Below are 17,531 nucleotides of genomic sequence, written 5' to 3' on the forward strand. Positions count from 1 at the left end.
TTTTATATTAGGGAATACTCACAAATTCTGAGATTTAAACACTTTACAAGTGGAATGTAAGATCTTAAATAAATTCTAAGCACTTCAGAGAAGTTTTAAAATGAGCATATTTAGTTTATGCTACATTATCAAACTGATTCAGAAAAATGTATTTGTACAATCCTTTACTGAAACTACAGGATGAGGTTTGAAGCATTGAAAAACCTCTCTATACTTTCCCAATTAAAAATATGAAAGTTAAAAAATGTATATCCACAATGCAGCTTTGAAATTCCAGTTTTCAACGCCATAATGGCTATTACAGCTACAGAACTAGAGTGTTTTCTCTGCAGTTTTCTGCATCAAGGCATTTAAAGTGCAGAAAAAGGAAAAAAAAAATTGCTATAATCAGTTTTCATGAAAGCACAGTATTACACAACTTCTTATGGTGGCTTTCTTTCAAAACAGAAGAATGTACAAATTCAAAGGAGATTGCAGTATTGCACAACATTTGAGAAAATTGAAGACAGAGACCAATATTATGAGCCACAGTCTTTGATTTCTGTAAGAAAGGTCAGATTTTCTTTTCTCCTGACCCTAGTTCAGAGCATATTTTTGTTTTAATATGGTCGTCTATACAGATTTTGGTTTTTATGACATTGAAAAAATGGTAATTGTACAGCCATGGTTTTCACAAGATATCAATCTAAATAAGAGAAACTCAAGTCTTCCAGAGTGATTGATATTTTCCTATTTTAGAGATAAAAAGAACAGCTTATTGACCGAATAAGAAAGACTGAGTCCAAGTCTTGAATTCAGGTGTGGGGTTTTTTTTTAAACTACTAGAAGAAGATGTGAAACACAGTAGTAAAATAACACTTATTGCCATTTCAACAAAATTTGATTCCTCCATTTTTGAAAGTATGCATCAGTTCTCTTTTATTGCTAAAACTGAGATCTGCATAATGAATTTAACTGATATAGCACTACCTAAACAGAACCAAGAGTTGGCAGTTATCACAGTCCATTACTAACTATGATAAAAGTAGCTACTTGAAACAGTTATTTTTATTGGAGTATCACAAAAGTAGAAAATTACTACAATATACAACACGTTCAAAAAAAAAGTAAATCTGCTTTACGAGTACATGATGCCAAAAAAAAGCTTAAAAACGTATTCTGCTTTTACCTTTGATTTTTATTACAAGGGTTAGGGTTACAAGGATCCTTGGAAATGCATGATCCAAATTCAAATTGATTGTCCTGGAGCCCAACACAACGAGCTATACATGCACTTGGATACGTGCGTCCATTTTGACCACATACTGGTACAAACTGATCTACACAGTTACATGGTAAACCTGTAAAAGCAACACACAAAACAGGATTTGGTGCACTGCTACTTTCTATGAGAGAAGATACACAAGGGGTCACTAAGATATCTTTGCCTTCCAGCATCTTCAGCCACCTCCTCCCTCCTGTAATTTAGCAATGCTGTAGCACATATGCACTTAAAGTATTAGGAAGGGAAGTTTGTGCACCCCTGCTAATTCTACTCAGCTTTCTCCATTTTTCCCCAAACTCCTTGTCTCTTGTCCCCAGTGCATTACCCTGTCTCAACCTATTATCACCTTTTTTACATATTATGTGAGGTTTTATTTTTCAGTACAGATTTTTTTTTAAAATGTATGTGTTTTTTCTGAAGTGCAGGTTGGACATGAGAAAAATAAATAGTTAAAAGAACATATTAATAACAAGTTATCACTTTTTTTTATTAATACTGTAGAAAGAATTTAGATGCTAATCCTCGCTCTAAGAATATTAAGCTTAAAGCTTCCATAGTTTGGAAAGTTACCTGTAAACTTCCGACGTTCATCTTCTGAACTATGCTCAGTTAGACACTGACGTGTGGAACATATCAAGTTTCCAGCAAAACAAGAACAGACATTACAATCGATATTAAAGGATGTTCCATGGCCTTAAAATAAGTTAAGTAAATACATATAATTAATAAAAATATACCAGAAGACTACATATTCATATGTATTACATAGGAATTACATTTTCATTATTAATTGTTCCTGTAATTTCCCTTATTCAGTTTCTTTTCCCATTGAAATTTCTATCTTTTGTTAAGATTTCAGGTTTTGTTTTACTCATTTAAAGAAAAAGTCTGTTCACATGTTGTTTTGATTAATTAGTTAAACAGGGAAGCAAGCACTTAATGCTTTAAAAGCCTGTATAAGTTAGGTTTGTTTTTTTTTTTTTAGAACAATTTAAAGCTGCAGAAAGAAATACACTCAGAAAACAGAAGAAGTGGTAGCATAGTACATAGTACTTCTGTAAATTCTGGGTCGCAAGCTCCATATCTTTAAAGGTAAAGCTTTCATAAAGATACATTCTTCTTCTAAATTAATTTTACATAGGACTGCTAAACTTTCAACCATAGTGTCATACACAATGCAAAACTCCTCTGTAGTGCTCATTTCTTTCCTTTGTCAGGAGTTAAATAGTGCCAATGCTTCATTCCAGTCTTTATTGTTTTGCAACATCCATTATAGTCATAATTTTAGCCTCAACAAGCAGTACAAGTTACAATGGAGCTTTGTCCAAAGCGGGGAACACGAAAGATTGTAGCAAAGCTGAAGAGAAACCCAGATCTAGATTCAGCACAAGACACACATGAATAGAGAGGTCTATGTTTACCCCTTGGCTTTCAGAAAGAATCCCTTAATAACGCAACTGCCACCATCACAGCTGCTTTTTGAGGATGGAGCAATCTGCTTAATTTTTGTATTTTATAAGTCAGTAACTTTTTCACATCTGAATTTAAGAACTGGGATTAAGAATTAGGAATTCTTCTAAATTTAGGAAGTTTAGCATTTCCAGTTTGATTTTGTGAACTGTCCATATGACTGCCCTTCACTGTGTTATATGTTTTATGCAAAATCAATTCATGTTGGTGACAGACAATCTAGCCATAATCAGGTTAGTTATTAAGGACTACCGACAAATACACAGCTCTTCAGAAAAACGTAAGAGTAACTGTGCCTTACAAAATAAGGCAGTTCTCTCTAATGTCTTCTCAAAGGGTTGAGATTAGGGATTAGAATTTTTGAAAAATATTTCAGGGGCACAAGGAAAATCCTCAGCATTTGAGCAATTCAGAAGAGGTACTCCTAGACAAATGATGGCAGAACAAGAGGGGATGGGAGAGAAAGCCTCTGTAGCACAAAAAGCTCTGTCTAAACCACAGTGCTACCTAAGAAAGAAGGAATTTGTCAGCAGGGAAGAAGAAAAGTTTCCAAGAGTTGAAGGTAATGCCAAACACAGGATCTCTTAGGTGATTCTTCAGACTAAAGAGTAGGATCCACTTGAAAACTTGGCAAGACTACTGGCTTTCACTATAAAAGAGTGCACACAGCAAACTCTCCTCTTCACCAGTAGTCATTTCATAATTGGAGTCAATTCACAACACAAAAAACCCCAGCATCAGATAAAGGTTTATAAAGAATGGTTTTAAGAAAGACAGTTCAGATTTTATGACTAAACCCTAGCTTTTTGCAACTGACATATAAACCAATTAAATATAGTAACTACAAAAAATTGATAGTTACTGTAAATTTTTAATTATTTGTTTTCAATATATCATCTAATGAATTTGTAATTTAGTAATTTTATATTTCGCTATATAATACCTAGAGTCTTAATTGCCACACACACTTAATGAGTAATTATGGAAAAAGAGAGGAAGCTGTCTGGTTTTGGTTTTGCGGTGTTTTTTGTTTGTTTGTTTGGTTGGTTTTTTTTAAATGGACAGCACTTACTGAGTACCGAATACCCACCAGCTACACGTTGTTGTTCCAGTTACCAGAACAAGTGACAGCTGTATGCTGCACAAGCATAAAACACAAATACAACTTCAGACATTTTGGTGATTATTTTCACCAATAATCTGGAAAAGTGCAAGTTTTTTTGGACAGAATGGTTCATGATAGAACTGTAGAATGTCTGGAATTATAGAATGTTTGGAAACAAACATTGTATAAAAGGATTCAGTTACTATTTAAATAATATATTTGCTAATGACTGTATTTTAAAACCATCTACTTTCATCAGATACTTCCTGTAACTGCCCATCAAATATATCATTAAGGTTAAGATGTCTTCAGTGTTTTGCTTCCATGAACAAATAGTACCAATTTGGCAATACAAAATAAGTTTTAAGTGTGTTTGGCTGACTTTCAACCTCTTTGGATGAACAAAAAACCCCAAAACATTACAAGCTATAAATGCATAGAACATTACATTCAGGCTTTCCTGAATGATGAAAATAATTGTACAATTGATTATTTAGCTCTGCTTGGTTCTCTTTTAAGAGAAAGAAATATCCCAGTTACCTACTCTTTCGTGATTTCAGGTTTTGGTTTGCAATCAGAAAATTATGTTTGTGACAAACATAACTACAAGTGCCTTGCTTCTTAAGATTTACTTAATGTGAAAATAACTCTTTCTTATTACATGGTAAGAAAAAGTGACTCAGTTATTTTGGACCTATTAGGTATCTTTGACTTGCTTTAGTTATGCTTGGACTTTAGTCGACAGCATTTTAAAAGGGCTGATTTACAGACACTAAACAACATCCAGTGCTGAAATATGCTGTTCACTAGCAGAAAAGCTCTTGCTTGCCAACTGATTCAAAGACATCAGCTTCAGACGGGTTACAGCTCTGCACAGACTCCATTTTATATTCAAGACATTTTGTAAGATTTTCCCTATCTTAGTAGTAGCTTTTTATTTTGTTTTCCTTTTCAAAGAGCACAGTGCTGGTCTGCGTAACCAAAATACACCTTTGAAGCTCTCAAGCAATGAATAAATCTGAAAATAAATCGGTATCATCTTTTAAGAATAATTTGTCAGGTCTCTTTCAACTACCTTGACTGTCAGATTAGGCAGAACCCAATTAACACTCGTTACCCATGCCAATTTAATCTCTGAACAGTAAAGTTATTTTAGAAAATTAATAATTTAAACCTAAGTCAAGAAAGAGGTAGTTAGCATTCTTTTATTGTTAAGATAAAAAGCTGTTCATCTTACAGTTACCTGGCAGAAGGAAACTGGCACAAGGTCTAGACCCACCATGCCGATGAAGATTGTAAAGAACCACAGTGTTCAATATGCCTTTGTTAGCATAATGTATCTGCTTACATGTTCATTTTTAAGCATATGTTAGCTCCATTGATTAATATGTTAAACTATAATTCTTATTTAATATTAATTTCAATTAAAAAAAAAGTTTTTTTCCCTGAAATGCATAGGCCACCTTGCCATACTTAATTGCAGGCTATGAAGGTTTCAAAGAAATCCAAGTGCAGAGGATGGTCCCATGACAGGTATGTATTTCTAACATGTTTGTACACATTAGCAGAACAGTCTTTTAAAATCCTTTTTTGAACCATTGTCCTTGGTGTGAAACCTACCAACATCACTCAGTAAAAGAAACTCCCTCCAGAATGCCATGCAAACTAAAACAGCATCATTGCTGAAAGGGGTATCAGATTTATTATGTGATGCCAAGGAAAGAGAATTCTGGGATTGTGCAAAACTTATTATGGGATGGTTAGTGGAAGGACCAAAGATGAGGAAAAGGAGGAATTAAGATGTATCAAGCAGGAAGATATGTGGGAAAGCAGAGGGAAAAGGGGGAAAAAGGGAATGGTTGAGTGTAGACAGGTGGCTGGTCAGCACGCTTCTCTGACTGAACCCTGCACTTGATCACCACAATCTATCCTATGTTTTTATTCAATCCTATTTTTACCCTCTTTGTGTGAGTGCTTCCTTGGCTGCATATGTGCATGAATGCTAACAAACTTAAAGCTGGATGAATCAGTAAGTAGGATAAGAGGTCTGTGTGCCAGCCACTGGAGTGGAAACACAAACCTTTGCAGCTCATGGGTCCAGATGCCACCACTCTGGGTGACTGGCATCTGGGGGGCAGCTAATGGAGAAACTGTGCATCTAGGGCCTGCTACCGGGCTGAACTCTATTCTGGGTGCATACATTTCATTAGCAGGCTTCATTTCTGATCAGCGGCAGAACAGGAACAGGTTTGGGCCACATGTGCTGTTCCTGTTTGTGTTAATGTTATGTGTGTTTATATGTGGGTGCCAATAACAGCACTAATTTCTGTCTGTGTTGGTCAGCGTGGCTGGCCATGTTAGCAGCGTGTGTGTACATTTGTGTGCGTGCCTCTGTGCATGCATCTGTTTGGAACACGTCCGGGGATCACTGGTTTTGTTCACTGCTAATTCAGACATCCACAACCATTTGATAGAACTAGTTTTATGTGACTTTTACACCTACAGCGAGGTCTGTGGTAGGACGGAAGACTATCCAGTGAACACTCAGAAGATAAGTCAACAACAACAACAAAAAGTAGAAGATTTTCTTGCGTCCCTGTTCCCAGCAGAGGAAGTTAAAAGTCTAAGCTGAGTAACTTCTTCATAGGCAATGTATTAGAGAACCTGCCTCAGAAGGAGCTCTTGGACAGACAAATGCTAATGACTCTGCAAGACCAGAAGGCATTCACCAAAAAACTCCAAATGAACTCAGATGTGAAATACCAAAGCAAGTGGCTAAAAAAAAAATATATTTTTTTAAACGGGTTCTGTGGATAATAAAGATGGGTAAACTTAATTTTGCACAACACAAATGTGGTAAAAGTATAAAAGTTTGCATCGGTGGACACATATCAAATATGATACTTTGGGGGAAGGAATCACAGTTTTTGTGCAAGTCACAAAACCAAATCTTTTAGGATTATCTGAAGGAGTCAATACGCATGTGGACAACAGAAAATCAGGCTGATATACTTCAATACTCAAAAGACACTTAACAGCTCTTTAACACAGACTTTCAAGAAAAAAAGTAGAGATGGGAGAAAAAGGTGCTCACATGGATAAATAACCGTGAAACGGAATAAATGGACAATGAAGGGATGTCACTGGAAGAGTGATCTATGCAGTGGCTGTTCTGTTTAACATATGTATATGTGATCCAAAAAACAAATGCAAGTATTTACATGACAAAGTCTATCAATAACATTAAGGTACCAAGGACCAAATAATGAAGAACTGCAAGAAAATCTCACCGCACTGAGCAACTAGGAAAGGATATAGCAGAGGAAATTCATTGTACTGAACATAAAGTGATTCCCCTACAATTCACACGATGAACTGTGAGCTGACCATTGCCACTTAAGAACTGGACCATGGTGTTACAATAGATAGCTCTGTGAAAGCATGACCTTGATAGAATTAGTAGCCAAAACAGAATAATGTTCAGAATAATTATGAAAGGAACATAATTTTGCTATTACATGCACTTGATTGGGCACTTGGTTGTGAATGGTGCATGAAGTTCCAGTTCCCATTTCAAAAGAAAATGTAAGAACTAGAAAAAGGTACACAATAGGGTAACAAATATGATTAAAAAGTATACAACTGTTTTCATATAAGGAATGATTAAACAGAATAGGTACTGGCTTGGAGAAAAAAAATAGAAAGCTGAGGTGAATATGGCAGAGGTTTGAAAGAGGAGACAAATAGGCAACAATCATTCATCAACTTTTTCGATAGAAGAACTAAGATGAATCTCACAAACTAAGAGGAACCACATGAAACAAATTAACAAGGCTCAAATTAAAAGAAATCCCTTGCAAACACCACCAAAAAAAAAAAAAAAAAGGAGGGTTTTTAGGCACACAGGTATTAACATGTGGAACTTCTCGCCAGAGGTTATAGCTCATGATGAAAGTTTCTGACTTTTTTTTAACCCGTATTTAAAATCCATGGAAGAAAAAAACCCCAAACCAACCAACCAAAACCAAAAACCCCAAAACAATTTGGGGCTAGTAAAGAAACCAGCCCTGCTCAAGGGGTCTGGGGTTTGAAGCACAGAACAGATTCTGGTGGAATATTCATGGAAAGTATGATTAAATCCTCTGCCTTTTCTCATACTCTTCCCCAGACACCTCTCCTGGTCACTGGATATCCAATGCTGTTAAAAGGAGACTGAGAGTACCCGCAAAGTTGGAATCCAGGAAGTGGGCAGCCGTTTATAGTCAGTTATACTGTACTTAAACCTCAGGAACTACAGCATGCTTAGCGCAGATCAATTTGTTTTGCTGTTGTTGCTTCATCCCTGCTGCCTACTGGCTCGTCTCAGAACTTTTTCCATTCTCAGAGCTCCCGTCAGTAAGTTCTCCTACCAGGAAGGAAGCTACCTATTATCAAGTACTATAAAATACAGGGGATGTGAGGCAAGTCAGCGACCTTTTGGTTGAAAAATGTTGTACTAAGAACATGCTTCACACAAGACTTTCATTGGTTGAGACAGACACAGTTCGGTATTGATTTAAATAATGGAACCCTCCAGCATATATGGGAATTAAACAAGTATTATATACAGGGATACAAACATTAACTTCTGTATTTTCCAATAAACTCTGCATTCAGATCCTCTGGGTCTTCATATGTACCTCAAAATTCATTACTTAGGGAACAGGTGCTTTATAAAGATATAATCACTGTTCTAACACTTACTTTTTCTTTGTCCTCCAACAATGCATGATTTTTGGAGGTCAACACAACGCATTTCCATGCAGTTTTCTAGCAATCCACTGTGTCCACAGGTACAAATCTTGTAACAACCAACATCACCAGCTGAGGATGGAACCTGAATAAGTGTACCTTGGCGGACAATAAAATCTGAGGCTTCTCCCAGTTTGCAACCTATATACAAAGAAAAATTTTAGCTCATATTTAGTAAATACTTTGGTAAGTGTTGCTACCAAAAATAACTACTACTCTTTGACTTGTGAAAAAGCGAAGGTGTTCCTAAAGCAGCCTTGCTCTCACCCTTCAGACAAATTCACTCATTTCATAGAGGCAGCAAGTAGCAGAAATAGAAGATATTTGCTTGAGACAATGTTGTGAAGTACCCGTAGAAACATCACTCCAAAGAAAGACTGGTAATTCCAACAATTCTTGAGTAATCTCATTTTCCACAGTACTGCAGTAGTATGAAACATATGTGATATAACAAATACCACATATGCTTCACTTCTCCAATACAGAAACTAAAGGGTCTCACAAGCAAAGCCCAGTTATTTCCTCTCTCTCACATATTTTATTGTGTCTTTCATCCCTACTTGCACCTCTTATGTGAACACTGAAAGACTCTTATAGGTAGACGTGAAGAGAGGAGAAAGGGAGAAAAAACAGGAAAACTGTGTTTAAAAAAAAAGAATGAAAAAGAAGAAAAATGGTTTTAAAAATTGCAAGGAAACAATAATAAAATAAATGGTAGATTAAAATTACTGTAGAAGTGATGAATTACAACAAATCCCCTGAAAATTTCAACCAATAAAAAGACTTAATTCAAACATAAAAGTCATCTTCCAACCTTTAGAAGTAAACTGTCTCTTCAAAAGCTCTAGGTGAGCGTGTTTTCAGATCACTTTGAATGACTTTTGCAGGAAGTGAAGACAATACAACCTTTATAGTAATAATGCTCAGCATTTGATCAGATTCTCAGAGCTCTCAAAATGTCCTTCCAAGACTGACAGCCTGATTTTTATTAATTTCAAGGCAACACATAATGTTCATTCATTTCACCAGTAAGGAAAATAATGTGGATATGGCTAATAAAGTATGGAAATACAGGGCAATATATGTCATGCTGTCTGCAGAAGCAGTGAGCTGCACTGTATTTGCAGTATTGCTTGCTTGTAATTTTAAATAGCAGGCAGACTGCTTAGAAACCAGGTATGGATATTTAATTCTTCTGAAGCAAAATAAGTAATATATCTTCTAATAAGACATTATGTTTCAGTGGACATTAAAAATGGAAACACATTGAGAAATGAGAAGAGCTAGAAGGTAGGCTACAGCTTTTGAAAACATTAAGATAATTGTGATAGCAGTTCTTTTGGGATATCAGCAATTCACTTTAAAACTTCCAACAAAATTGCAGTTACATATGTTTATCAGCAAAATTGAGGTAAACAGAAGTCCAAAAACCCTTACCTGGCACACACAAATATGGAAGACACAGTTCTCCAGATTGACATCCTTTTCTATTTACTTCACATAACTGATTAGCTGCACATGGATTCGGATTACATGGATGTGTAACATCTTCTACAATGTTACCTAAAGAACTTGGGCCTGAAAACATAATATACAGCATCTATATTGATTTAAATGAGGTTTATTTTTCTTCAGTAAAGTATGGCATTTCTTACATTCAGTAAAATCATATTTTTAACAATACTGTGAAATATTTTTTTTTTTTTTACTATACTTGTAGAAGCTTGACAAAGCTGTTAACATTTCAAAAGTTTAGTCCTCAATTCTGGACATAATCATATAGATGATTCTTCACAAGCAAAAGAGATTTCCTCTATCTTGTTTCCCCAATAATTTTCTCTGTATGACAAAAAAACAAACTGACAATGACCAGCAGTTTAATCAAGAGAAGTCCCACAGTCAATGATTAACAAAACGGAGGCTTAAAGTATGCTTGATGTTTAACCAAGTTTGGTTAAACCTCGTTTCTATTTTCCCTTTAACTCACTAGTAAAGTTCTCCTGTTACAAGATTAAGGAAAGGGAAGAAAACATGGAAAACCAGCAGCTAAATGGAAAGAACCACCCAAAGCCTGCACTTTGGTCACAACAACCCCATGCAACGCTACAGGCTTGGGGAAGAGTGGCTGGAAAGCTGGGGAGCAGAAAAGGACCTGGGGGTGTTGGTCAACAGTGGCTGAATATGAGCCGGCAGTGTGCCCAGGTGGCCAAGAAGGCCAACAGTGTCCTGGCCTGTATCAGAAATAGTGTGGCCAGCAGGAGCAGGGAAGTGATTGTGCCCCTGTACTCAGCACTGGTGAGGCCACACCTTGAATCCTGTGTTCAGTTGTGGGCCCCTCACTAACAAGAAAGAAATTGAGGTGCTGGAGCATGTCCAAAGAAGGGCAATGAAGCTGGTGAAGGGTCGGGAGCACAAGTCTGATGAGGATCAGCTGAGGAAACTGGAGTTGTTTAGTCTGGAGAAGAGGAGGCTGAGGGAAGACCTTATTGCTCTCTGCAACTACCTGAAAGGGGGTTGTGGTGAGGTGGGTGTTGGCCTCTTCTCCCAAGTAGCAAGTGATAGGATGAGAGGAAATGGCCTCAAGTTGCACCAGGGAAGGTTTAGATTGGACATTCAGAAAAATTTCTTCACTGAAAGGGTTATCAAGCATTGGAAGAGGCTGCCCAGGGAAGTGGTTGAGTCACCATCCCTGGAGGTATTCAAAAGACATGTAGATGTGGCACTAAGGGCTATGGTTTAGTGGTGGACTTGGCAGTGTTAGGTTAATGGTTGGACTCAATGATCTTCAAGGTCTTTTCCAACCTGAATGATTCTATGATTCTGTAAGACATGCTAGAAGAAAACAGAATCACAAAAACTTAATTTTTCCATATACCTACTAACTCATGTTCTATTGCCCCAAAAGTTAATTTGGTTTTTCATTGTTCTAATTGCACGGTTAAAGAACAGAATTTATGCATCAGGCAAAAGTGTAATTTTGTACATCAAGAAGTTGTGCTCTAAATCATGCTAGTATTTAAGTGATATTTATTTGAGATCAGTCTTCCCAAGCATGATCCAGTTTTTGTCCTGTAAATAAATAGTGCAAGTGGTTTTATTATTATAGTACTTTTTTGGCATGTGAGATGACTTCTTGAAGAACAGGTTTTTCTTAAAGCAAGATTGACTGGTGTATTTTCAAATAGGTAAAATCATTGAAATTCAACAAGCCAGATTAGATGATACAGATTAGTGTACTTGCACTGAATATATGAAGTCCCCAAAAAAGAAGTGTGGTGGGTTAGCCTTGCCTAACAGCCACACTCCCACCCAGTCCCCCCACCCCAAATGGGATGGGTGTAGAAAATAGGTAGAACAGGAACAGAAAAGCTCATGGGTTGAGATAAAGACAGGAAGATCACATAAGAATTACCATCACAGGCAAAACTGACTTGACTTGGGGAAAATTAACTAAATATATTGCCAGTTAAAATAAATATCTAATTATGGATTCAGGTAATGCGAACAAAAAGACAAACATTAAAGCAACTTCTTTCTTCCTGCCTTTCCCAGGGTCACCTTCACTCCTTCACTCCAGATTTCTTTGCCCCTGCCCCAGGTGATGCAGTCAGGACTGGGAAGGGGGGATGCAGGTGACTATGGTCAGTACACAGCAGTTTCTCTCTGCCGCTCATTCCTTCTCACACCTTTCCTCTGCTCCAGCGTGGGCTTTTCACAGGCTGCAGCTTCCTTCAGGGTATACCCGCCTGCTGTGGCATGGGGTCCTCCACAGGCTGCCTTGTGGATATCTGCTCTGCCATGGAGCACCGCCTCTCCTCCTGCCCCTCTGACCTGGTGCTACCTCTGTTGTTTCTCACTCTTCCTGTTCCCTTCTCCTCCACCTGTCTGGCACTTTTTGCCCTTTCTTAAACATGTTTTCACAGAAGCACCACAAATTTTGCCAAGTGGCTCAGCTCTGGCCTATAGTGGGCCCATTACCGAGCTGGCTGTGTCTGGCACAGCACAGTCCCTGACATGTTCCCATACAGCCCCTGCAGCCTCCATCATTACACCAAAACAACCTTGCCACCTACACCTAATACAAGAAAGAAAAAATGTAATGAGCTATGGCAATTAGAAAAATCCAATTTTCACTAATACACTAAATAAAATACTCAAATTCAATACAATTTTCTTTAAAAGAAATAATGAAAATTATTAAAAGCAATGATAAAGCATTCAAACTATCTTGGTTTCTAATTTTGTTGCATATGTATGTTGATACTTACTCAGGTATGTATCCAAAGGGATACAGTTCTCCAAGTCATCTGTTGGAGATAAGAGCTCACAAATACTTTCAGCTGAGTGGCCTTCAGGGAATTTATTATGATCTCCACATTTCTTCAATATTTCCACACAATCTGATCTTCAGATAAATAAAGAAATAGAACTTCATGAACACTACTTGAAGAAAAAAGTTCTTGTATGAAAAAATTTCTTTCCACATTCTTTCCTTCCCTGAATCCACAACCTTCCCCTTCTGCCTCACAACAGAGTGTTTATAGATATATGTATATGCTACATTTTACATACAGGAGGAGTGTTGAAGGCATGCAAGGAATGAAGCTGGGGGTATTGCTTAGTCTCTGTGAGCAGTTAACAAGGTGCAATCTTGAGGGAAGGAACAAGATAATCACAAAGAGAACACAACTACTGAACCTTGAGTGAACTATCATAATTAACATGTAATTAACATATAATATACATAATAGAAACCTGCCCCTGGGCAGGGAAAGCCCCCTCCTCACAAAAGCCCCTTCCTCACTGGGCATGTGCAGTAAAAAAGGACACTGTGACTGTAAGTGGAGCTGAGGCTTGCTAGAACCAATGGGAACAAGGGTGACTGAGACAACTTTTTAAAATACTGATAATTGTTGCTTGAAGTGTATAAATGTTTTCCATGTGTTAACTGAGGCGTGCTAGCTTTGTGGACCCACCACCTAGCACCCAGCTCTGTGCAGATTTGGAATAAAAGCAAGTATCTTGACACCGTGTGTTTTTCGGCTCTCTGCACACCGTGTGGAAGAACCCATCTTTGGGACAACAGGAGGAACAAATTTGTGACACAAAGACTGTGCAAGTCACAATGGGGTGCTTTTGCCATTCATTCCCAGTTAGGTTCACTTTGGCCTCCAGTACAGTCAGCTCTTGGGATCGCCAGTCACTCCAGAGGCACAGGTGGGTTCTGTCCCTTTATTGCTTACACCACCTTCCTCTACCTTGAGCTTGGTGATCTTTCTTTGCTATGGCATCATATGCATGTATCTTTGAAGATCAAGCATTTCCTTGATTTACTAACGGCTAATATGGATTGAACTCTATCTCAGTACCTGTACTATTAACTGGTCTCTTTCCTACCCGATCACCTCCTTTCAAAATTTATTTTTTTAAAAAATAAACTTCATTTTTTTCAGAGCTTTCTGTCAGCTGAAAATCACCAGTAGGTCCCAAAATCAAAAAAGAGGAAAGAAGGTTCCCCAAAAGAAATCAACTTTACAATGGAAGCATACACATCCATCTCATCAACAGCATCTTCCATTTAGTGACGTAGATTCACTCAAAGGCAACTACACAAGGTCATATTCCTTCCATGTTTGCCTTGCCATGTTTTTCTAACATAAATCAAACACAGTTCGACAGCAGCTTTTTAGTTCTCATTAAAATCCTTAGCAGAACATCTAAACTGGTTTTTGCCCCCACAGTACTTACTTGCAGATAATACTTCCTCTAGATTTGCTGTGGCAAGGTTTAATCTGCAGTGAGCAGGCGATTGCCTTCCACATTTCTGGTTGGCATTTTTTAATATCAAGTACAGGAATATTTATAAACGGCATCTTAATACTCCCTTTTTCCCATAGCTTCATGTCATTCATGGCACCCTGGTCTGACTGAGTATTGCAGCTCCTAAAAAGTTCTGTTGGTCTTAAAAGAAGAGGTTAAGATATGGCATGTATACAAGAAGAAGAAAACACCACACATTTCACCTTTCATCATATGAATTCTACAATCTTGATATGGCTTGCTTTTTGTGTACAAAAGAAATTAATTCCTTCCATAGTTAAGCAAGATGAAAATAAATTTGAATTCAGTCTTTAAGGAAAATAAGCTCTTTAAGACTCAAGGCTGAAAATCCCTTCTCACCTTTGCCTCTCAGATCAAATATCACTTAAATTTTTCTTACCTGAAGAAAGTTGACTTAAAAGCAAATATCTTAGATAACCTGAATATCTGTGCAAATATTTCCTGGTGAATCACTAATGCAAGTTCATTTATCATTTATATTTGCCCAGGCTGCATCTATCACATATGTGATTCTACTACTCATATAACACTCATGCCACTGTATATTATTTCAAAGAAAAGCCAAAGATCTCTAATAGCTAATAAAATTTCAAACATTTTTTTTGAAACTCAAACTATTCAATTTGTAACCTTGCAATTACTAATTCAGATAACCACTTTTAAATCATGCAGTTTGCCCTGTAGAGTATAAAACCACAGAAATATGTCTGAAAGAAAAGGAATTTTGAAAAAGAGTAATATAATACACAACATTCCAGTAATCATGGCTTACTTGTCTATATAGTAAGACAGAGGACTATGCTGCTAATACTTGATGACATTTTACAAGTTCATGGGTTAGCTTTCATTCTTGTAAGTTCCGTTATGTCTGTTGTTAAATACATTAACAAAAATTTATTATAAAGAAAAACGTTATTTTTAAATTATCTAAAAAATATTTGCAGAAAGACAGCCACATAAAATATCAAAATAAGCTTGAAAAACATTTTATTTTATTTTTTAAATCAAAGCACAGGATTTCCTTTATAAAATATTCAGTGTCTCTCTCCTACCTGTTATTAAAATTAGTGCAGTAAGTAAGATTTCTACAGCCCAGCTGACAAGGTTCTCGTACATCTGCTAAACAGGTCAACATGGAAACTTCAACTGCATTATACTCACAAAAGCGATCAAATTCTTGCCAACTCTGTGAATTGCCCCAGCTCGTGCTATAAAGTTTAGTGCAGAGCTCTCTGGAAAAAAAAAAAAAAAGAAAAAATAAAACCAGAAGAACAGCAGTTGTTCAGATATAGCAAGAGGCTACCGTTTCTTTGCTGATCACAACAGCCTACACACTGTATAATATTGTGTTATTGCCCACAAAGTCTGCAAGCGTATCCAAATGTTGTGCTCAAAGAAAATAACACCACTGTTTTCTAAGTTTTCCAGTTTACTGAAGAATGCTAGAAAATCTTTAAGCTAGTAAGACTGAAACACATCAGAATATAAAACTGCAATATCCGGTAAAAATGTAATAGCTGGAAACCTGAGCCAATGACTTTGAGGTGAGAACTATCCCAGCTTATTTTACTTGTAAAAAATCTACGTTGACATGATAATGAACAAGAACTAATCCCATCCTTCAACTTCAAATCACACCTTCTCCACCTACAGAAATGACTGGCAGGCAAAATACATTTCTTCTTTTGCTCTGATGTTTGAAACGGGGGTACTGTTGTACACTGCTGCTTGTGTTTGAGATGTTTCCTGGTGACAGCAATACCCAAGCCATTTTGTTCACAGCAATATACTACAAACTACAAATGTTCCCATCCCACTTGAAGGTATGGAACTTCACTGCACTCTTAAAGCCTACTGTATATTAAAAAAATGAAGGAAGGATCCATTTTTAGAACTCACTGTCAAAGCAAGCAACTAAAAGATATTATATCAACTGCCCTATGCTACCATGTTCTAAGGAATAGTGTAACTCCAGGGCTCTACTACTAAACTCATTGTAAGATCCTGCTGCATTCAGGATCTGTTGTTTTGTTACTGGACACTTTGATACAAAGGGAAGCAACAGCTCAAAAATCAATGTTTGCAACTTATTTCGACATATTGATGCATTTAAAATGCAATAATGATCTATTTTTAAGGTGGATAGATAACCACTCTAAACTAAAAATGCTCCAATTACAGTTATTTGCAAGTGTGCAACTATTTACTGGAAAACTTTTCTTTTTAAATGTTGGAATAGTTAGTTCCATTATTTTATTATTAAATAACCTAAATTATTTTTCATGGACAAAAATCTGATTAGCATCTAGGAAGGAATACTGCTAAGATTTTAACAAGCAGCAACCAGGTACTTGAGAGTTTGTGCAGTTCATTGTCCCCTTGGCTCTCTTTAGCATCTGGTTAAGGCCTCTTCATCTTGTTGCCATATTGGCTACGACAACCACAAGTAAGGTATAGGTTTCTTTAACTTAGTGTGTCTACTATAAAAAGCCAGTGCTAAAAGTGAGAAAAGTGTGATTCCTCTTACGGAACAGTATTTTTTGAGATACAAAGTAAGTATCGGATAGAATGTGGTACCCATCTGATTACCTAAACCTGTACTTTTTCTAAGAATTCACAGAACTCTTTATTTGATGTACCTAGGGTTTGGGCAAAGGCCTGATATGAGACAAGTTCTAAAGCATTTTCACAACTGGAAATGAGGGTGGAGAGATACTGACCTACATGTGGAAGAATTTGCTTTAGAACAGCAGTGGAGCTTAGCTCCATCGAGGCCTGTTGAAGGTGGAGGGTGCACGGTGACTCCTGGGTGAACAGATCTTGAACTCTCAAGAAAACATTGCCAAAGTGGATCCTGAGGGAGAGGCATTGTTTTGCAGCCTTCTATAAGTCCATCAACAATTTCAAGCTCTGTTTTCATTGACATTAGAATTCTTTTACAAGCAGTCTGACATGCATAGTCTTCGGCTCTATCACAGCAATACAAACCTGTTAAAAAATTTAAAATAGTTAATGATCAAGCATACAACAACAACCAAGATGCATGACATAATAGCCCTC

The 17,531-nt window shown here is 36.9% G+C and overlaps 1 protein-coding gene across 1 annotated transcript in view; it reads right to left on the reverse strand.

Moving 5' to 3' along the window:
* RECK (reversion inducing cysteine rich protein with kazal motifs) overlaps nt 1-17,531 on the reverse strand; it is a gene marked incomplete at both ends in the record, with an annotated part of 67,370 nt that overhangs the window by 10,142 nt on the left and 39,697 nt on the right. Inside the window, 8 exons of the mRNA XM_082015043.1 lie at nt 1,169-1,340; nt 1,835-1,957; nt 8,583-8,771; nt 10,068-10,208; nt 12,899-13,035; nt 14,379-14,591; nt 15,524-15,703; nt 17,192-17,459. Of these exons, the coding sequence (XP_081871169.1) occupies nt 1,169-1,340; nt 1,835-1,957; nt 8,583-8,771; nt 10,068-10,208; nt 12,899-13,035; nt 14,379-14,591; nt 15,524-15,703; nt 17,192-17,459 (1,423 nt within the window). The remainder of the gene's footprint in view (nt 1-1,168; nt 1,341-1,834; nt 1,958-8,582; nt 8,772-10,067; nt 10,209-12,898; nt 13,036-14,378; nt 14,592-15,523; nt 15,704-17,191; nt 17,460-17,531) is intronic.

Source organism: Phaethon aethereus (genome assembly GCF_964289735.1).
Source record: "Phaethon aethereus genome assembly, chromosome: 2".
Classification (NCBI taxonomy): domain Eukaryota; kingdom Metazoa; phylum Chordata; class Aves; order Phaethontiformes; family Phaethontidae; genus Phaethon; species Phaethon aethereus.